The following is a 23,133-nucleotide window of genomic DNA, read 5'->3' as shown; positions in this document are numbered from 1 at the left end:
TCACAATAAAAATGTGCCCTACAGCTTTTGAATATTTACTGGCTCATTTCTGAGGAACTGGGCTCATTTATTTTATAGTCTGAAATTAATTAAATTAGGTGACACACTATTCAAGTGAATTATTACAAATACTTAAAACAGTCGTACTCAAATCTGGCTCCTTTGTAATTGGAATAAATAATATTCTGGGGTCTTCTGGAAATTATGATTCCCCAAAACTGTGATATATAATCAGAAATGCGAGTTTTAAATCTTGTGATTTCATGAAGGTTATCTATCCTTGGATGATGATACTACTTCATACTTGTTACCTGAAGTAAAGTGAGTAGTGGAAAATAATCTTACTCAACAGTGGCAGTCAATCAATCATTTTGAGAAAAACATGAATAACTTAGTATAAACAGTTACTCATTTTGTTTAAGCTAGCAATACAGCACACAAGCAGCATGAACAACTGTTATAACTTGATATTCTAGAATGAATTTCTTCATTATTCCTTCAGTGGGAACTAAAAGGGCAACAGTAACAAGCACTTACTGTGCTAGGCCGTATTTTAAGGACTCTACATTTATTTCATTTACCCCATACAACAATGCTGTGAAGTAGATACTGTCATTAAGTTCATTTCACAGATGAGGAAACAGATGGTAAGTGACTAGTCCACATGTCCACGCAGTCAGTAAATGGTGGAGCATGGATTCACACCCGGGCAGTCTGATTCCAGAGTCTGCACTCCAGAGCCTCTAGTGTTTTATTATATTATACTAAAGGGAAAAGCTAAGTGCTTAACAGTATAATGATAATAAATATATTTTTAAAAATTATTTCTTATCTGAATAAATTTTGAGCAGAAAAAAAATTCTAAAGTTAATTTATAGATAATAATTAGCAACCAAAGTTATTAATAAATGATTCACAGACGTTTTGTTACTGGTCAAACAAAAAGTGAACTTAATCAATACTTCTTTCCATAGTTGGTAAAATTATCCATGAGTACTGCAATATAACAGGAGCTCTCATCATGGTTCTTTGTTCAAAACAAAGTAGTTATTGAGGGGCTGGCATTATGGTGCAGTGTGTTAAGCCACTGCTTGAGATTTTAGCATCCCATATCAGTGCTGGCTGAAGTCCTGGCTGCTCCATTTCTAATCCAGCTCTCTGCTAATGCACCTAGCAAGATTCTGGAAGATGGCCTGAATGCTCTGGCCCCTACCACCCACATTAAGAGACCCAGATGGAGTTTTAGGCTCATTAGTTTGGATTGTCCCAGCCTTGGCTTTTGTGGCCATTTGGGGGTACACATAGAAGACCTCTGTCTCTCCCTCTCTGTATAACTCTGCCTTTCAAATCATATACAAGTATATCTTAACAAAAAATAAGAAATAAAAATAAAGCATGTGATAGCATTGTGGTGTAGTGGGTAAAGCCACTGCCTGCAATGTAACAATCTCAGATGGGTACCAGTTCATGTCCCAGCTGTTCAACTTCTGATCCAGCTCTCTGCTAATGGCCTGAGAAAAGCAGCGGAAGATGGCCCTAATGCTTAGGCCCATGAACCTAAGTGGGAGAGCCTGGATTAAGCTACTGGCTTCAGCCTGGTTCAGCTCTAGCCATTGCGTTCAACTAGGGGAGAGATTCAGCAAATAGAAGATTGATCTTTCTGTAACTCTGACTTTCAAATAAATATATACATCCATAAAATCTTAACAACAAAAAGGAAGTGCCTATTAAAATGAAAAATTGGAAAATATAGGCTTTTGATTTTTATTCCAATGATGGAGAGAAGCACTGGTCATTATATACACATAAACATGTGTAGGGTATACATATGCGTATATGCTCACTTTACAAAGACACTTGTTGGAATCTCAACATCGCGTATCAAAGTGTGTGGATTAAAGTCCCAGCTCTGCTCTCAATTTCAGCCTCCTGCGAATGCAGATGCTGAGAGGTACCAGATGAGGGCTCAAGTGGTTGAGTCCATGCTACCCAAATCGGAGACCTGGACTGAATTCCCAGCTCCTGGTTTGGCCTGGCCCATCCCCAGCTGTTGCTGACATTTGGGAAATAATTCAGTGGTGGGAGATCACTCTGCTTGTCTGTCTTTCCATCTTTCTGTTTCTCTGCCTCTCAAATAAAATAAAAAATTAAAATAAGAAAATTCAGAGGTTGACATAATTATTAAAATAAGTACTATGTAATTATGTAATTATTTAAAAAGCAGAGTAAATACTTAATTGAAAATTTAGGAAAAGCATCATTAACCAACGATTACTGACATACCTCATCTGGAAAAAGGTGTAGCCGTTGCATCATTGTTCTTCTGTGAAGGTTTTTGGGCAGCATGCCATAAATAGCCAATTTTACAATCTGAAAAACAGGTATATCTAGGATTCAATAAGTAAATCATGACTTGGCATAAAAAGAAAGCAAACATGATTAGAGAGATGGTGATGGAAACAGGTAGGCAAGATTCAACATGAATACATGAAAGAAATAGACTAAGTAAAAATGTGGAAGCAACAGAAAAAGAAGTTTTATTACTTTGTGCATAACTTTTTTAAGTTCTAAAAAAGTTATTGTTTATTTAGAAAAATAACAAAAGAAAGAAATGAAAAATAATCTGTGTGTGCCAGTTTTAGATAGAATAATAAGAAATTCTCTAAGCATATATAAGAACCTGTGACTCCAGGTTGGTGCTGTGGCATAGTGTGTGTAGCCACCCTACAGAACTGTCATCCTATGTGTGGATGCTGACTCAAGTCCCAGTTGCTCCATTTTTGATCCAGCTCCTGCTAAGGGCCTGGGAAAGCAGTGGAAAATGTCCCAAGTGTTTGGGTCCCTGCACCCATATGGTAGAAGGGGAAGAAGCTCCTGGCTTCTGTCTTTGGATTGGCCCAGCTCCCAGCATTCCTGGGAGTGAACCAGGATCTCTCTCCTCTCTCTCCTCTCTCTCTCTCTAACTGTGCCTTTCAAATAAATAAACAAATAAGTAAGTAAGTAAGTAAGTAAGTATTAAAAACAAAAAACCTGTGACTCAAATAATCTATCACATACTACTTAGAGCAGAATCTAAGAGACTTAATCTTGTTTCCTTCAGATGGGAGATCAGCCGTATTTTAGTTCATAAACCTATGAGAAGCAGGTTTACAATAATGGTAATGACTAATATTTATTGAAAATTTATAGAATAGTTGGCCAGTGCCGCAGCTCACTAGGCTAATCCTCTGCCTGCAGTGCCGGCATTCCGGGTTCTAGTCCTGGTTGGGGCGCCGGATTCTGTCCCAGTTGCTCCTCTTCCAGTCCAGCTCTCTGCTGTGGCCCGGGAAGGCAGTGGAGGATGGCCCAAGTGCATGGGCCCTGCACCCTCATGGGATACCAGGAGGAAGCACCTGGCTCCTGGCTTTGGACTGGCACAGCCCACTGGCCGTAGCAGCAATTTGTGAGGTGAACCAACGGAAGGAAGATCTTTCTCTCTGTCTCTCTAACTCTGCTTGTCAAAAAAAAAAAAAAAAAAAAAAAAAGAAAGAAAGAAAATTTATAGTATAGTGATCAGTACATTTAAAAAAAAAAATCTTATCATGCTGTGAAGTAGGTTATAAATAGCTCTGATGGATAAGAAAACATACTTAGTGAATTAAAAGGAATTTCCCAATTTTATGTCTAATAAATGGTGGTGCTGGAATTCAAACCAAGGAGTTTTACTCCCAGAACAGGCCTATAGCACATGCTGGTATATGTTTGTACACAGAAAAGACACAGTGAGCTCTGCATAAAAATACAGATAGAAATTTTGAAAGGTTGAATTGCTTTTTATCACCTGCACTCATATTTCACGGGTATAATTTTATGTCTGTTGAAGCTAAATCACTAAAATAACAAGTTTTTTGTTTTTGTTTTTTTTTTTTTTGACAGGTAGAGTGGACAGTGAGAGAGGGAGAGACAGAGAGAAAGGTCTTCCTTTTGCCGTTGGTTCACCCTCCAATGGCCGCCAAGGTAGCGCGCTGCGGCCGGCGCACCGCGCTGATCCGATGGCAGGAGCCAGGTGCTTCTCCTGGTCTCCCATCGGGTGCAGGGCCCAAGGACTTGGGCCATCCTTCACTGTACTCCCTGGCCACAGCGGAGAGATGGCCTGGAAGAGGGGCAACCGGGACAGGATCGGTGCCCCGACCGAGACTAGAACCCGGTGTGCCGGCGCCGCAAGGCGGAGGATTAGCCTAGTGAGCTGCGGCGCCGGCTTAAAATAACAAGTTTTTACATGAGCATTTCCTATTCCTTTTCTTCTCCCATCAAATCAGACTACAAAGTCTCACAAAGCTAATGGCTTACAGTACCTCGTTTCCATCTATTTCCTGTCCTAGTGCTGTTAAGACTTTATATTCTGGAGACTTTACATACTTGCCAGTGCAGACGTAAAATATTTCCACTATGGCAGAAATTTCTAGTGGACAGCACTGACTTAGATATCAGCATTTAAATTTTTTAACATTTTAAAAGCTGTTAAGTAGTATCTGACATACCAAAACCATTTGTCAGATTTTCTGAGTAAATAAGCCATTACATCCTCTGAATATCATCTTAGTTGCATGGAGCTGCATTACAAGAGGGTTTCCTATTCTTCCTATTCTTCCATCAAATCAGACTATGAAGTCTACACACTAAAGTTATGCGAGTGGGCCAGCGCTGTGGCTTAACAGGCTAATCCTCCACCTTGTGGCGCCGGCACACTGGGTTCTAGTCCCGGTTGGGGCGCCGGATTCTATCCCGGTTGCCCCTCTTCCAGGCCAGCTCTCTGCTATGGCCCGGGAAGGCAGTGGAGGATGGCCCAAGTCCTTGGGCCCTGCACTCGCATGGGAGACCAGGAGAAGCACCTGGCTCCTGGCTTCGGATCAGCGAGATGCGCCGTCCTCAGCGGCCATTGGAGGGTGAACCAACGGCAAAAAGGAAGACCTTTCTCTCTGTCTCTCTCACTATCCACTCTGCCTGTCAAAAAAAAGAAAAAAAAAAAAAAAAGATACCCTCAAAATACAAGGTCAAAATTAAGTCTTAAAAAATTAAGATCTTGGGGCTGGCGCAGTGACATAGCAAGTAAAGCTGTTCCTGCAGTGCCGGTTAAAGTCCTAGCCACTCTACTTCCTATTCAGCTCTCTGCTATGGCCTGGGAAAGCAAAAGAAGATGGCCCAAGTCCTTGGGCCCCTGCACCTGCCTGGGAAGACCCAGAGGAAGCTCCTGGCTCCTGGCTTTGGGTTGGTGCAGCTACAGCCATTGCAGCAAATTGGGGAGTGAACTAGCAGATGGAAGAACTCTCTCTCTGCCTCTCCTTCTCTCTCTGTGTAACTCTGACTTTCAAATAAATAAAAAATAAATCTTTAAAAAAAATTAAGATCTTTTAATGAGGTGATAATTCATATGGACTTAACTCTGCAATATTTCTAAGCCTTTATGAAACATTTTGTAATGCATTTCGATCTTTGATCATAAAAAATAATCTGAAACTTGTGTAAATGGTTTCCAATGACAAAGCCTTACTAAAAAAGGTAGACTACACTGCCTCCTAGTGTACAGTTGAAATATATCTGAATAAAACAAACTAATGTTTAGAAAACATTTAAAACAAAATGTTTTACAGTTATGGTATATATTAACAGTAACCATTATAACTTTTATAACATTATATGCAAACTATATTAATAGTCAAAATAGAATATCTAGAATGCAATAATCTAAAAACATATTAGTTATGAAACAGAACATTAAATACTTCCTAAGAAACAATCCCTAAGCATATTTTTTGAAAAATAGGCAGGAATTATATAAAATAAATGGTTTATTTTAAATAAATAAATTTCTATCTGTATTTTTATGCAGAGCTCACTGTGTTTTTTCTGTGTACAAACATATACCAGCATGTGCTATAGGTCTGTTCTGGGAGTAAGACTCCTTGGTTTGAATTCTAGCACCACCATTTATTAGACATATAAAATTGGGAAATTCCTTTCAATTCACTAAGTGTGTTTTCTTATCCATCAGAGCTATTTATAACCTACTTCACAGCATGATAAGATTTTTTTTAAAAAATGTACTGATCACTATACTATAAATTTTCTTTTTTTTTTTTTTTGACAGGCAGAGTTAGTGAGAGTTAGACAGTTAGACATCTAAATGGTAGATCAGTTCTTAATATAACAAAATATCCCTCTCCTCTTTACCAAAAAAAAAAAAAAAAAAAGAAAGAAAGAAAGAAAGGAAACTTAAGTACTATATTGAACAATGTTTGCATACCAAAATTACATTTTTTTTTTGACAGGCAGAGTGGACAGTGAGAGAGAGAGACAGAGAAAGAAAGGTCTTCCTTTTCTGTTGGTTCACCCCCCAATGGCCACTGCGGCCGGCGCACTGTGGCCAGTGCATTACGCTGATCCGAAGCGAAGAGCCAGGGGCTTCTCCTGGTCTCCATGCGGGTTCAGGGCCCAAGCACTTGGGCCATCCTGCACTGCCTTCCCGGGCCATAGCAGAGAGCTGGCCTGGAAGAGGGGCAACAGGGACAGAATTCGGCGCTCCGACTGGGACTAGAACCCAGTGTGCCGGCGCCACAGGCAGAGGATTAGCCTATTGAGCCGTGGTGCCGGCCGAAAATACATATTTTTAACATATTTTTACTTTAGTGAAATAAGACATATTTGCTCATTTATGAATGTATTTATGTGAAAAAACTAAAACAATCCTCAATGAGGAAAATGCTATCTATTCCATGCGTATCAGTCAAAGTCTAGGTTTGTCAAGAGTTGAGTAAGGAAACATTAATTGTGAAACAGCAAGAAAAGAGGGTGTTTAGTCTGGTGGTTAATTAAATTGCTCACTAGGACACCCTCATTCCATATGGGAGTGCCTGCCTTTGAGTCCTGGCTGAGCTCCTGACACCCAGATTCTTGCTACCCTGTATTCTGGGTCTCAGCAGGTGATGGCTCAAGTAATTGGATCCCTGCCACTCCTCTGGGAGTCCTGGATCACATTCTGGCTAGTGGCTTTGATCTAGCTTAGCCTGGGCACTGCGTGTATTCGGGAAGTGAACCACTGGATAGGGGTTCCATCTATTTTTCTCGTTCTAAACAAACAAACAGCAGACTTTTTTTTTTTAGCAGTACTGGAGACTAACAATATGGATCAGAATTTCAGTATATAACCCAAATGAGTAAGTAATAAACAAATACTGGTGAAATTATAATATTCCTTATAAAATTATTTTTTAAAGCATGGAACCATTTGGAAGCAAGAAATAGGATGTAAGAGTTCCAATGAAATAAACCCCAGAGTTGGTTTATTCTAAGCCAGCAGCTCAGTGCAGGCCTTGGGTTTGAAAAGGCTAACTCCTGGGGCTGGCACTGTGGCATAGTGAGTAAAGATTGTTCCACATTAAAAGAGACTAAAAGGGGTCTTGCTGTGGCATAGCAGGTAAAGCTGATGCCTGTGGTACTGGCATCCCATATGGGTGCCAGTTTGAGACTTGGCTGCTCCACTTCTGATCCAGCTCTGTGCTACGGCCTGGGAAAACAGCAGATGATGGCCCAAGTGCTTGGTCCCCTGCACCCGCGTGGGAGACCCAGAAGAATCTCCCGGCTCCTGGCTTCAGATCAGCCTGGCTCTGGCCACTTAGAGAATGAACTAGCAGATGGAAGACATCTCTCTCTCTGCCTCTGTGTAACTCTGCCTTTCAAATAAATAAATAAATCTTAAAAGAAAAAGAAAAGGCTAACTCCTGGTGCAGAAGTAATATGAAAAACTCCTTCATAAATCTAGACTTTCCTCTGAAAGACCACATCAAGGGTGTACAGTGGAGAAATTTAAAAAACGGCATTTAATGATAGATAACTGCTAAGTCTAAGTGTGAAGTCAAAAGGCTTTGAGTTTAAAATTCACACTTCTTTATAGGGATCAAAATTCCATAAGTCTGGAGGTTAGTTTAAAGTCATAGGTTGGTATAGTACCATGCACTTGCCAGAATCTTTTTTTTTGAAGAAACCTATTTTTAACACAGACTCTAAAGAATTCCCTGAATAAAGTATCAAGATACATGAGCTTACCAAGTGTCCTGAGCAGACAAAATAAATTGCAGTCCCACAAACACAAGAATCAAATATGAATGTTAAGAATTATGTTTATTATGCTGAAAGACATAAAAGGGAACCAAAATACAACAAAAGAATAGACTAATAGACTACCAAAACTTACCAGCAAATTTGCAACAAAGCAAAGCAAATAATAAAGCCTCAAAAAAAGGAAAGAAGATGGTAATTAAAATTAGGAACTCAATAAAAATCAGATTAACCAGACAGAGAACTGGAACATAGATATAAAAGAATTACTTAGGATGCAGCACAGAGACAGGAAGCCATGAACAACCAAAAGCAATGAATCATGCACAGTGAAATGAGACTACAGGAAATATAATCAGATTTCCAAAGGGAAAGAACAAATAGGGAATAAAGAGAAGCAATATCAGAAGATATAAAAGTTAATAAATTTCCAGAACTGAATACACCAACCCACAAACAAAATAAAGACTCTGAAAGAAACATATGAAAATGAAAGCCAAAGAAAAGATCTTAAAGATCTTAAAAGTATTCAGAAAGAAGTCACAACACAAATAACTAAACTAATATCCAATTTACATATACCAATATGAGAATCTAGAATCTATTTGAATAAATTTCAAAAGGTGGAGAAAAAATTTATTATCTAAAACTGTATACAGAGTAAAACTATCTTTTCAAGAATGAAAGCAGAAATAAAGAAGGCAGTTTTAGATAAAAAAGGTGAGTTAAGTATTAAGAGACTATTACTATGGCAGTAACAGCAGGAAGCACTACAAGGAGAAAGAAACCGATCCCAGAAGGCAGACTGAACTACAAGAAAGGACTGTCAGCAAAGAAAATCATAAAAAATCATGGGGCTGGCATTGTGGTGCAGCAGGTAAAGCTGCCGCCTGCAAAGCTGGCATCCCATACAGGCTCTGGTTCTAGTCCCACTGTTCTACTTCCAATCCAGCTCCCTGCTAATGGCCTGAGAAAAGCAGCGGAGGATGGTCCAAGTGCATGGGCCCCTGTCAGCCACATGGGAGAGCTGGAAGAAGCTCCTGGCTCCCGGCTTTGGCTTGGTGCAGCCCTGGTCATTAGGGCCACCTTGAGGGTGAACCACTGGGTGGAAGACCTCTGTTTCACCCTTCTCCTTCTGTAAACTCTGAATTTCAAATAAATAATAAAAATCTTAAAATCATAAAAAATTAATAATAGGATACAGCATTAAAAAGAATGTTTCACTGAAAAAATGTTTAAAAAATCTTGAACAGAGAAAGCATATAGTTCAGGAGAAAGGATGAGTACTATACATCCTCTAAGAATCTTGATTTGTGTTGAAGGAAGTTAAAGATATTAACTTCAGCCTTAACTTCAGCCTCCCAACAAACTAATTTAATCAATTCAAAGCAGGGCAGAAAACAGGAGGTGAAAGAAAATAAATCTATATATTGCTTACAATAATACAGGACTACCTGAGGATTCAACAGTGGCAAATGATATACCAGGCTAACACTCCTCAAAAGGTGGGTGGCAGACACAGTAGTATCAGAAAAAATAGACCTCAGAGTATAAAAAGCTTTACTGGAAACATAGGGCCAATACATACTGACCCTGGTCCATTCTTTAGGAAGGTATAACCCCAAACCTAAAACTTATACAAAACTTTCAAAATACTCAGAGCAAAAATTGACAGACTTATAAGCTCATACTTTTAATTCTATTTTCCCAAGAACTTTCTGAAGAACCCTTGTACAAATCTCTTTCTCTCTCTACAAGACATTTTCAGTAAATTCATAATATTTTAGAAAATTATGTAGGTATCAAGAAATTAAAAAGATCAGAATTCGTCTAAATGTGAATTACAGTAGTCAACAGAGAAAAGATAAAACTGAATAATGAACATAATACTTAACAAAATTTACATAATATAGATAAGATGAAGCATTTGTAACCTTGAGTACTAGCTACATTAGAAAAGAGGGGAGATTAAAAAAAAATAACTGAATCAATCTTTCCTTGGATGATAAATAAAACAATACAGACTTACTGCCACTGGATCCTTCTGGTGAAGTTCAGCAGCTGTTACTTGTCTAAATCCGCCTGGGTAACTGTCAAAAGGAGCAAGACATTAGAATTGCTAACACACTGTGGAACTGTATTATTTTTAAAAAAGTTAATTTATTTATTTACTTAAAAAACACAAAGGGGGAGAGACAGACATAGAGTGATTTTCCATTCTCTGGTTCACTTTCCAAATACTTGGACCAGCTGGGGCGGGGCCAGACTGAAGCCAGAAGCCAGAAACTTCACACAGGTCTTCATGTGGGTGGCAGGAACACTACACCTGAGCTACCATTGGATGCTTCCATGGATGCAGGAGAAGGAAGCTGGATCGGAAGCAAAGGGAGAACCCATTCCCAAACACTCTGATGTGGGCTGCAGGTGTCCCAAGCTGCAACTTAACCTGCTACGCCACAACACCCAGTGAGTACTATTTTCTTAAACTGATTATTCTTTGGTAATAAGAAAACCATATTAATAAATTATACTCTTTTTCAAAACTATGCTGCTTATTAATGACTTAAAAATTACACATGGGGCCAACATTGTGGCAAGTGGGTTAAGTTGTCGCTTGACAACATCAGCATCCCATAAAGGAGCACCAGTTTGAGTTTTAGCTTCTCTGCTTCTGATCCAGTTCCCTGGTACTGTCTGGGAAGGTGTCTGGGAAGGCAGCATTAAATGGCTCAAGTACTCGGGCCCCGCCACTCACATAGGAGATCCAGATGTAGTTTTAGGCTTCAGCCATGCAAGCCCTGGCTGTTGCAGCCATTTAGGGAGTAAACCAACAGATGGAAGATCTCTCTCTCTCTCTTTCTCTCCCTCTCTCCCTTCTTCTCTTTCTGTCAAATAAACAAAGAAACAAACAAATAAATCTTGTTTAAAAAAAACAGATTTAAAAATATCACATAGTAACCTATTATTTGAAATGCTATTCTCAAGTAGTCAATGATAATGCCTTCATAAAGTGTTATACCTTTAAAAATTCTTAGCATAACTGTTTTTAGATATGAATTTTCATTCGTTCAGACATACATTTATAATAGGATAGCATAACAATGCCTGGCCAGATTAGACAAACTGTATAAACTAGGGATGAGGTCTGGAGAACACAGTTGCAGATCATTTGTTCTCAAGTTCATACTATCAAGAGATAATGCTCCTGTTTTCTCTTAACAGTTGTTAACAGGTCATTAAGGTATACAGTGACCCTAAGTAATAAAATATTTTTCTGAGTTCAAATCCAATATTATATATAAAATGGATAAACTGGAAATTTAAAAAAAGTTAGTAGATGGGCACTTGGTGAAGTGGTTAAGACGCTGCTCGGGATGCCCATATCTCATACAGGAGTGCCTGGGTCTGCGTCTGGCCTTGTGAGTCCAGTTTCCTGCAGATGTGTACCCTGGGAGGCAACAGTTGATGGCTCAAGTACTTCAGTCCCTGCCACCCATGTGGGAGACCTGGACTGCATCCAGGCTCCTGGCTTTACCCTGGCCCAGTTCCTGATGTTGTGAGCACTTGGAAGTGAACCAGAAGATAACAGAACTCTTTTTTGTCTGTCTCTCTGTCTGTGCTTTTCAAATAAATATTTTATTTCTTTTTTAAAAAAATTTATTTAAGCTATACAAGTTTCGTGTATTTCATATACACAGATTTGGGAACACAGTGACACTTTCTCCACTTCCCTCCCTCCCAACCATGTTCCATCTCTTCGTCCTCCTCCCTTACATTTTTAAAAAAATGGTATAGTATTGAAGACACTTTAATAACTCTAATACTCCAAATCCAGCTCTGGAATCTTGACTTTCTCAGTGACTCCTGGTACTAACAGGGAAGTTGTTTTACCCATCCATCATCCATGTATGGTTTTAACTTAGAGTTAAAAAAAAGTCAAACTCTGCCACATCTACCTAACACAATTTCGGAGCAAAATTAGAAAGTGTGCATGAAAGGGCTTATGATATTGAAAACAGAAACAGTACACAGAAGCAGGTTTTATTATCCTGAATAGATGAACAAAATTTTAAATGATTTTTTGGAAAGGGTGAAATAATATTGGAAAGCTACTGGATTCTGCAAGAAAAATGTAAGGTTATCTAACTGTGATTCTTCTCATAAATTCTTTCCACAGAGTTTTAAAACATTTTAAAGATGATTAAAGTACCAGATTTTAATAATAAAACTTAGGGAACCAAATTTAGAAGTTTGCTGAGAAAGATGGGTAACCATCAAACTGATACTCTTTTGTTTAATGGAATTTCAGTTTTAGAAAAAGAAATTTCTGTCAAGACTTCTATTCCTGTACTATTTCTCTGTATGGAAAAAAAAAAAAACTATTATGCTACAGGTTGTTTTTCTATTATTAACATTGAGATGGCAAATTCTAAAGTATAATACCATTTACACTATATTTGAGAGGTTTGGACTATTCTGAAAGATTTGGAAAACTAATGTAAAATTCTAAGAAAGGAAATGACTTGAGTAATGCAATATTCAGTTGATTTTTTACTAGTGAAGACATGACTGCATTTCCTTGTCCAGTATGAAATAACTGGATGGAGTAAGAGAAAATTTGTTTTAAATGCTAGCTGAGAATTTAAATTATTAAATTAATGCAATAAATACTGAACTGACTGTGTACTACGCTGGGTATTGGGAATGTACAGATAAATATGACAGAATCTTGTCTTCAAGAAAAATGACTAAATACTGTTGATACAACCAGAAGTAATCTGCACTTTCAATTAATGCTAATATATTTTAAGTGAATAAACAGTTGGATGTAAAAGTTTAAGGTGCATGTATGTCCCACTCACCCAACTCCTAAAAAATGAGAAGTGAATGTTTTCGAAATATGTGGACCAAAAAGGAGTTTATGAGATTGGAAGACAGAAACAAACACAAAGAAAAAAGGCAAATTTAATCATAAAAATTAAAGAGGAGTAAAGGACATTATGAAGAAAATTCGTTAAAAGTAAAATATGAAATAGTGGATCAATATTCTTGATAATGTTTACAGAAAGTGATAAGGAAAGCAGAGATCTCATTATTATGCAAATACAAGCAATCAGATGCTCATCAAAGCAGAACTGCTCTGTTAAACTCTTGTATTATTGTGAAAACTAATAGGAAAAATAATGTAAAACATTTTCACAATTATGCTGTGTCCTAGGATGACATTCTTATATGTTTATGCAACAGTAAACTGATATTTGAAAATGCCTATTAAAAGACCTACAAATGATCATTTTTTTGATTCTGAAATTCATTTTTTCAAAAGATTTTCATTTCAAAAAACAGAGCAATGATTAATTATGATAAATTATATTATATAGTACTACATAGTGACCAAAAGTAAAACTTACAAAGGCTTCTCTAAAAATTTTATATTAAGTAAATAAATAAAAAAGGCCGGTGCCATGGCTCACTTGGCCAATCCTCTGCCTGTGGCACCGGCACCCCAGGTTCTAGTCCCGGTTGGGGCGCCGGGTACTAGTCCCGGTTGCTCCTCTTCCAGTCCAGCTCTCTGCTGTGGCCCGGGAAGGCAGTGGAGGATGGTCCAAGCGCTTGGGTCCCTGCACCAGCATGGGAGACCAGGAGGAAGCACCTGGCTCCTGGCTTTGGATCGGTGCAGAGCTGCCCATGGCAGCCACTGGGGAGTGAACCAACGGAAGGAAGACCTTTCTCTGTGTCTCTCTCACTATCTCTATAACTCTCTTTCCGTCTCTCTCACTAACTCTGCCTGTCAAAAAAAAAAATTTTATATTAAATGAAAAAGGATAGGCTGGCACCGTGGCTTAACAGGCTAATCCTCTGCCTTGCGGCGCCGGCACACCAGGTTCTAGTCCCGGTTGGGGCGCTGGACTCTATCCTGATTGTCTCTCTTCCAGGCCAGCTCTCTGCTATGGCCCGGGAAAGCAGTGGAGGATGGCCCAAGTGCTTGGGCCCTGCACCTGCAAGAGAGACCAGGAAAAGCACCTGGCTCCTGGCTTCGGATCAGCGAGATGCGCCGTCCTCAGCGGCCATTGGAGGGTGAACCAACGGCAAAAAGGAAGACCTTTCTCTCTGTCTCTCTCTCTCTCACTATCCACTCTGCCTGTCAAAAAAAAAAAAAAAGAAAAGAAAAAGGATATAAACTTCTATATTTAAATGCAAAGCCATGAGCTCAGAGGTGAATTTTATTTTCTTCTTTACGCTTTCCTGTTTCTTCTAAAATTAGCATGCATTAAAATTTTTATAATTTTCAAAGTTAATTTTTTTAAAGATTTATTTATTTATTTGAAAGGCAGAGCTAGAGAGAGGCAGAGGCAGAGAGAGAGAGAGAGAGAAAGATAGAGAGAAAGGTTTTCCATCCACTCTCCAGATGGCCACAAGGGCCAGAGCTGCGCCAATCTGAAGCCAGGAGCCAGGAGCTTCCTCTGGGTATCCCATGTGGGTGCAGAACCCAAGGACATGGCCATCTTCTACTGCTTTCCCAGGCCATAGCACAGAGCTGCATTGGAACTGCAGTAGCCAGGACTCAAATCAGTGCCCATATGGGATGCCAGCAGCATTGCAGGTGGAGGCTTTACCAGCTATGCCACAGCACTGGACCCCAAAGACAAATTTTGATAAATAATTGTAATGCAGTGTTATGAGCCTAATAAAGTCATATATCCAAGGTCTAAGTGGAAAGCCAGCAGAAACAGAAAAAACAGAAAACAATTACCCCTATAGTTGATGAGAACATCCATATTATTATTATTATTATATAGCATGAGTAAAATCAGCATTTTCAAAATACCAACTTTTAACTTTTTTTTAATAAACAGTAACACTCATACTATTCTTACAGTAATATATTATAACTTCCATTTTCCTTGACAAAGGTATTTTTCTCTTACCCAGTATGTGAGGAGTATACTTTTTGTTCCCATTTGTTTCCAGAAAATGCAATGTGTCTTGTGTTCATTATGACAACATGATCCCCACAGTCACCTAAATTGAAAAAAAAGAAAGATTTTATATGAAAAAAATAATTGTAAGAAATAAATGGCCTTATTTATAAACTTATCAAAGTTCATAAAATATACTAAAAAATAAAAAGGAAGTTACAGTACAACATCAAAAAGACTTTCAATAGACTTCTCTCTTTTTTTTTACATAACTTTTATACATAGAAAGAATTGGTTGGCCATGTGGAAAATCTCAACCCTATAAAGTGAAATTTAATAAAGATTCCCACAACAATACACTTCTAAAGAGAAATTCCTTTATTCCTATTACTCTTCCCATTAGTAATTATACTTTAGATAAAATCATTTATATTAAGTATGTTTAAATTTCTGATACAAATTTTCCCTTAAAAAGAGTCAAGAAAATGAAAACAATATGCATACAGATGTAACAAAAAGTAAGTTTGATAACTAAGTAAATTGAAAACAAATGTGATACATTCTAATAGATTATTCTTTTCAAATTTAGAGAACAATAGAGCACTATGATCTTAGGCTTAACTATTGCCTCAAAGCCTTTGCAAATCACATTTAGCTAGATTAAGTTGAAACTGCCACTCTCAAATGTAACTAGAAATACATTTGCCAGATGACCTGAAAACCAAAATATATTTATTGCATTAATTTTCTTTTTTTTTTAAACTTTTATTTAATGAATATAAATTTCCAAAGTACAGCTTATGGATTACAATGGCTTTAACCCCCCCCCCCAAACTTCCCTCCCACCCGCAACCCTCCCCTTTCCCACTCCCTCTCCCCTTCCATTCACATCAAGATTCATTTTCAATTCTCTTTATATAAAGAAGATCAGTCTAGTATATATTAATTAAAGATTTCAACAGTTTGCCCCCACATAGTAACACAAAGTGAAAAATACTATTGGAATAATAGTTATAGCATTAAATCACAATGTACAGCACATTAAGGACAGAAATCCTACATGATATTTTTAAAAAATTAATTAATTTTCTATGCCATTTCCAATTTAAAACCAAGTTTTTTTTTTTCATTTTCAATTATCTTTATATACAGAAGATCGATTCAGTATATACTAAGTAAGGATTTCATCAGTTTGCAACCACACAGAAACACAAAGTGTAAAAATAGTGTTTCAGTACTAGTTATAGCATTACTTCACATTGGACAACACATTAAGGACAGATCCCACATGAGACGTAAGTACACAGTGACTCCTGTTGTTGATTTAACAATTTGACACTCTTGTTTATGGCCTCAGAAATCTCCCTAGGCTCTAGTCATGAGTTGCCAAGGCTATGGAAGCCTTTAGGGTTTGCCGACTTCGATCTTATTCCGACAGGGTCATAGTCAAAGTGGAAGTTCTCTCCTCCCTTCAGAGAAAGGTACCTCCTTCTTTGATGGCCCCGTTCTTTCCACTGGGATCTCACTCGCAGAGATCTTTCATTTAGGTCTTCTTTTTTTTTCTTTGTTTTACCAGAGTGTCTTGGCTTTCCATGCCTAAAATACTCTCATGGGCTCTTGAGTCAGATCCGAATGTCTTAAGGGCTGATTCTGAGGCCAGAGTGCTATTTAGGACATCTGCTATTCTATGGGTCTGCTGTGTATCCCGCTTCCCATGTTGGATCGTTCTCTCCCTTTTTGATTCTATCAGTTAGTATTAGCAGACACTTGTCTTGTTTGTGTGATCCCTTTGACTCTTAGACCTATCAGTGTGATCAACTGTGAACTGAAGATGATCACTTGGACTAGTGCGATGGCATTGGTACATGCCACCTTGATGGGATTGTATTGGAATCCCCTTCAGCCAAGACATTTTCAACTAGAAACTCAATATCTATTAAAAAAAGAATTTCTAAAGGCTATTATGAACACAAAACAGAAAATATATATCTCCTCTCTCTTTTTACTCTGATCTTAGAACCAACGAGAAGCCAAAAAAAAAAAAAACCTAACTTGTCCATGTGGTATAAAGCTTATCTTCTTTTTATATATTTTTTACTTTTATTTAATGAATAAAAATTTCCAAAGTACAGCTTATGGATTACAATGGCTCCCCCCCCCATAACTTCCCTCCCACCCACAACCCTCCTCTTTCCCACTCCCTCTCCCCTTCCATTCACATCAAGATTCATTTTCAATTCTCTTTATATACAGAAGATCAGTTTAGTATGGCATTAATTTTCTATTGAAAGATACCACTAAATTTGGTTGCTCATACAAAAACAAACCAAAAAGTCAACAAGTAAGTTTTAAAGATTTATTCATTTATTTGAAAGGCAGAGTTACAGAGAGAGAGAGGAGAGATCTTCCATCTGCTGGTTCATTTCCCAAGTAGCTGTGGGGCTCCCACGTGGGTGGCAGGAGCCCAAGTATATGAGCCACCTTCTGCTGCTTTCCCAGGCACATTACCAAGGAGCTGGATCAGAAGTGGAGAGCCCAGGACTTGTACCACACTCATATGGGATGCTGGTATTGCAGGCAGAGGCTTACTCCACTGTGTCACAATGCCAGCCCCAGCATCTAAGTTTTCATATGAATCATCAGGCATGACAAAATCAAGGACAGTTCTCAGTCCTGCAGCCTGGGTGTTTTGACCCATATTCTCCTTTAAGCCATAACTCACAGGTTCTCCTCAAATTTGTCCAGGAGGAGGAGAAGTAACATTTATTCGTATCTTCCTTAGGCAATGAACTGAGCAAGGAAATTTATTTTCACTTTCTAACACTGAGCATGTTAAAACTAACTTGTCAGATTGACTTTGTTGTACTCTTTGTCTCCCAACACTTAGATTTTTTGAATGAGATAACACATTAAAATGGCTAAATTATACAGCTGGTATGTGGTGAAATCAAGTTTCAAATCCAACTCTTAGAACTGTTACTCTTTTTACCACTCTGGTCAGTAAGAAGGGATGCGTGTAATGCCATGTGGAGCCAATGGTATCACTCAATAGTCAATCATACCACCTTTTCTGCCTGCTTCTAAAATCTCAGATATCCTTCTTAACATGCTGAGAAGCATGCTAAGAGAGAGTGAAAGTGGTTTGTCATCTTGGCACTTCACCAGGTACCAGTTCTTCAGGTATTCAAAGAGACCTATAGATACGACAAAATGTTCTAGCCTTATTTATGAGTCCTTTCCCATGCCATGGTCTGTGCCAGATAAGCCACACCACTTGCTATTTTTCATCATCCCTATTCAACACACACACACACACAGAGGGATGCTTAAACATGTTCTCCAGTCTTTAATTTTGGTCTTTGTTCCTTCCAAGAGGAATGCTCTTTTGATTTATCTAATTTATTAAATTTTATCCATATTTTATTCAACATAAATATCATTTTTTCACAAAGCCTTTCCCAATACTAAAATAAATTTCCTTTGACTCTTTAAAGATGACTAAATTTCTTCTAGGTACAGAGTTAACTATCAATTGTTCTAGTATTTTATAACTTTATACCTTCCAACTAGATTATAAGTTCCTGCTGTAGACTCCCCCCCCCCCCTTTTTTTTTTGACAGGCAGAGTGGACAATGAGAGAGAAAGAGATAGGGAGAAAGGTCTTCCTTTACTGTTGGTTCACCCTCCAATGGCCACTGCGGCCGGAGCGGTGCAGCTGGCGCCCTGCACTGATCCTAAGGCAGGAGCCAGGTGCTTCTCCTGGTCTCCCATATGGGTGCAGGGCCCAAGGACTTGGGCCATGCTCCACTGCACTCCTGGGCCACAGCAGAGAGCTGGACTGAAAGAGGGGCAACCGGGACAAGATCCGGCACCCCGACCGGGACTAGAACCCAGAGTGCCGGCGCCGCAAGCAGAGGATTAGCCTAGTGAGCTGCAGCGCCGGCCCCTGCTGCAGACTCTTAATTGTAGGTCCCCTATATAATAATAGGGCCTTCAGTCACATTAAGTGCTGATGGCACATTAAGTGATGCAGTCCCTGATGTTGCATGTATTGAGGGAGCGAACCACCAGATGGAAGACCTGCTCTCTCTCTGTAACTCTGTCTTTCAAGTAAATAAATAAGTCATCATAGACTTATAAGGAAGTATACTTAGGATTAGATCATGTCTCATCTTTGCTGAATTGTCTGTGGGCTAGCATTCATGATATTAATTTTAAGAACTGAAAGCAAGACCTAGAGTAACTTAAGCTCTTTCATTTTTAGTTTTTTTAAAGGTTTTATTTATTTGAAAGAGTCACAGAAGAGAGATAGAGAGAGAGGTCTTCCACCCACTAGTTCACTCCCCAGATGGCTGCAATGGCCAGTAATGTTAAAGAGAGGTTTCCCTCTGCTTTTTTTTCTTTTAAATTCTCTTATAGTCCTCTAACTACTTAGTTGGTGGGCAGTGAAAGTAGAGTACTCATGAAGAGCAAGTCCCACTGCACAAATCACATGCCCATTCTTTTGATTTACTGGTTCAAGAAGAAAAATATTCAAGAGCTCCTAAGGCCCAAAAGCTGAGGAGCAGCTCTAAACAGAGGAGGAGGAAATTCTTTTCCTAGTTTCCCATTATTACCATCTTGGCCCATATTTTTGATAAAAAATAAACTTATAAATGGAAGGGTGGTTTTCTCCAATATTTCATAAAGATCTATTTGATATTTTCCTGGGAAATTGTAACCAATTTTCAAATAAACATGCTTATAGCGATTATGATCCCATAACACTTAATACATGCTTATAAAACATGCTTATAAAATGTAGGGGCCGGTGCTGTGGTGTAGCAGGTAAAGCTGCCGCCTGCAGTGCTGGCATCCCATGTTGCTGCCAGTTTGGGTCCTGGCTGCTCCTCTTCCAATCCAGCTCTCTGCTGTGGCCTGGGAGGGCAGTGGAGGATGGCCCAGGTCCTTGGGCCCCTGCACCCCTTTGTGGGAGACCTGAAGGAGGCTCGTGGCTCCTGGCTTCAGATTAGCCCAGCTCTGCCTCTTGTGGCCCTTTGGCGAATGGAGGGCCTGTCTGTCTGTCTCTCTTTCTCTGCCTCTCTTTAACTCCGCCTTTCAAATAAATAAGTGAATAAATTTTTTAAGAAAACAAAACAAAACAAAAAGCCCAAGAAAATGTTAGAAATAAACTCTTAAAACATACCATCTTTTAAATTGAAAAATCACTTGCAATTTAAGTTTCGAATTTAGTGACACCTTGTGGACATAAGGAGTCATGCTGATATAGATCATATTAAATATAGTGAAACAAAAATGTAATTCAGTCTTTTATGATGTAACAAATACATGATACTAATATAAGATGTTAATATAGGGGAAGCTGGGCCTGATATATGGAAACTCTGTACTACTTTAAAATTTTTTATTTTGTAAATTTAAAAATGTTCTGAAATAACAAGTTAAAAATATTTTTAAAAGGTTAATTTCTTGAGGCTAGCATTGTGGTATAGTGGGTTAAGCTGCTGCCTGTGATGCTGGCAACCCACATGAGTGCTGGTTCCAGTCCTGGCTGCTCCATTTCCAATCCAGCTTCCTGCTACTGTACCTGGGAAAGCAGTGGAAGATGGTCTGAACGTTTGAGCCCTGCTACCCATGTAGGGGACCCGGATGGAGTTCCATTGGGCCATCTGGGGAGTGAACCAGCAGATGGAAGATCTCTTCTCTCTCACTGTGTCTGCCTTTTAAATAAATAAATGTTTTTTAAAAAAAGGAAAAAACAAAAAAAGTTAATTTCTCATTTTTAGAAACTTGACATTTTTAGAAACCAAGTACTCTTTTGATATGCTAGCAGAATGCTTGGTCTCCAGTACCTAAGAAATGCTTTTTAATAATGACCTGCTTTGTAAGGAAGGCGAGTGTAGCTGAATGACAGCAAGAAACTCATTTTACTCTTCTGATCTTAGTTTTCTCATCTTTCAATGAGGCAGTTAAGCAAAAATATCTACTGTCCTAAAGAAATAAAATTGTTAATTTTATAGGCATAACATTTTTCTGCTCTGCCAAAACATGTTATAAGCAAATAGACTGGTTTATTACTAGTGAACATATACAAATTTACTTTCAAAACAGCTGATCTCAGATCAGCTTCACAGATTCTGTATTTGCAAATTGCTTGTTATTTTCAGCTGAGACTGAACAAAGCTTCTTGTTTTACTTCTTGTTTCACTTCTCTTTTCCAAAAGATAATCACAGCTGATATGTGGGGAAAGGATTATATATGGGCAGTGGTAGAAGTTGAGAAATCAGTGAGGAGACTTTTGGAATAAACATGATAGAATATGGCAGTTTAAACTAGTGAAGAAGGCAGAGATGACGAAAGGTACCGTATTACAGATTTTTTTTACGAAAAATTTCAAAATCAATTTTTGGGAAGTGGGTTATTGAATAAAGTGGAGTTTGCAGATAATGCAAAGGCTTCAAACCTGAGCAAAAAGGAGGGCAGAAATATAATTAATTGAGGTTGGGGAAAACTGAGAAGAGGCTGGTTTAGACTGAGGAGACCAGGAAGCAAGCCATATCCAAGTGGGTATTCATTAGTGATGTTTACTAGACACCCAAGAGGATCTGCTACTTACTCATTTAGTGATGTCTACTTAGATACTGAAGAAATTTGGTTATGTGAGTCAAGAATACACAGAAAGGATCAAAATGGGAGACAAACATTTGTAAGTATTAGGATTCAGAATATTTAGATAACTGAGAATGGGGTCACCTAAGGAATGCAAAGAGGTCCAAAGATGGGGCCTGTGGCACTCCCAACTTTTAGTGAGAAAAAAAAAAAGACTTTAGAAAGTTGAAGACAACAAAGGAGCCTTAGATTTATGGAGAAGAAACAGAGAATGGCATCCTGAGAAAAAATTAAGACATGGAAATTAGTTGTACTACTGAGTTACTGGAAAGAAAAATAGAAGATTGTTCCACACTAAAAGAGACTAAAAGGGGCCTTGCTGTGGCATAGCAGGTAAAGCTGCTGCCTGAAGCGCCGGCATCCCACATGGGCAGGAGTTCTAGCTTTGGCTGCTCCTCTTCAGATCCAGCTCTCTGCTATGGTCTGGGATAACAGTAGAAGATGGCCCAAGTCCTTGGGCCCTTGCACCCGCATGGGAGCTCCTGGCTCCTGGCTTCGGAATGGCGCAGCTCTGGCCATTGCAGCCATCTGGGGAGTGAACCATTGGATGGAAGACCTCTCTCTCTCTCTGCCTTTCCTCTCTCTGTGTAACTCTGACTTTCAAATATATAAAATAAATATTTAACAAAAAGAGAGAGAGACTAAAAGAATATAAAAACTAAAGGCAATTAAGAAACATTGGTTGGATCCTAGATAAAAAACAAACAGCAAATAAGAAACATTCTTGGGACAGCTAAGGAATTTTAAAAATGCACTGAACAATAGACCATAGGATTAAACATAGGGGTGACAATGGCATTTTGGTTATGTTGCAGAACATCTTTTTTTTTTTTTTTAGATTTATTTATTCATTTGAAAGACAGAGTTACAGAGAGGCAGAAGCAGAAAGAGAGAGGTCCTCCACCCGCCGGTTCACTCCCTAAATGGCCATAGCTGGACCAATCCAAAGCCAGGAGCCAAGAGCCCCCTCCAGGTCCTCCACACTGGTACAGGGGCCCAAGGACTTGGGCCATCTTCCACTGCCCTCCCAGGCCATAGCAGAGAGCTGGATCGGAAGTGGAGTAGCCGGGTCTCGAACTGGCGCCCACATGGGCTGTTCGCATATGCTACGCCACAGCGCCCACCCAGAGAACATTTTTATTATTATGAGATATGTGCTGAGAACTTAGGGAGATAAATAATGGCATCTGAAGCTTGTTTTCAAATGGTTGAGTGAAAAAACATGTTGTGGTAAAATATTAACAGTTGTGTAATCCAGGTGAAGAGAATAAAAAAATTCACTGTACTATGAATTTTTCTGAAAGTTTAAAAACTTTTATAACAAAAGAAAGAAAAGACAAACAACCCAGGGGAAAAAAGGGCAAAACACATGCACATTTACAGAAAAGGACATATCAAGGCCGATAAACAAAAAGCCATTCAACCATATTTGTAATAAGGATAATGCAA

At 38.7% G+C, this 23,133-nt stretch overlaps 1 protein-coding gene across 1 annotated transcript in view; it reads right to left on the bottom strand.

The window, feature by feature from the left end:
• The window catches only part of MRPL13 (mitochondrial ribosomal protein L13), a 43,363-nt gene that overhangs the window by 18,075 nt on the left and 2,155 nt on the right, over positions 1-23,133 (bottom strand). Inside the window, exons 3-5 of the mRNA XM_062188051.1 lie at positions 15,024-15,117; positions 10,124-10,184; positions 2,284-2,370 (exon numbers count right to left, since the gene is read on the bottom strand). Coding sequence (XP_062044035.1) covers positions 2,284-2,370; positions 10,124-10,184; positions 15,024-15,117 — 242 coding nt within the window. The remainder of the gene's footprint in view (positions 1-2,283; positions 2,371-10,123; positions 10,185-15,023; positions 15,118-23,133) is intronic.

This window comes from Lepus europaeus, chromosome 4, assembly GCF_033115175.1.
Source record: "Lepus europaeus isolate LE1 chromosome 4, mLepTim1.pri, whole genome shotgun sequence".
Lineage (NCBI taxonomy): Eukaryota > Metazoa > Chordata > Mammalia > Lagomorpha > Leporidae > Lepus > Lepus europaeus.
This window is presented reverse-complemented; position numbering and strand designations above follow the sequence as displayed.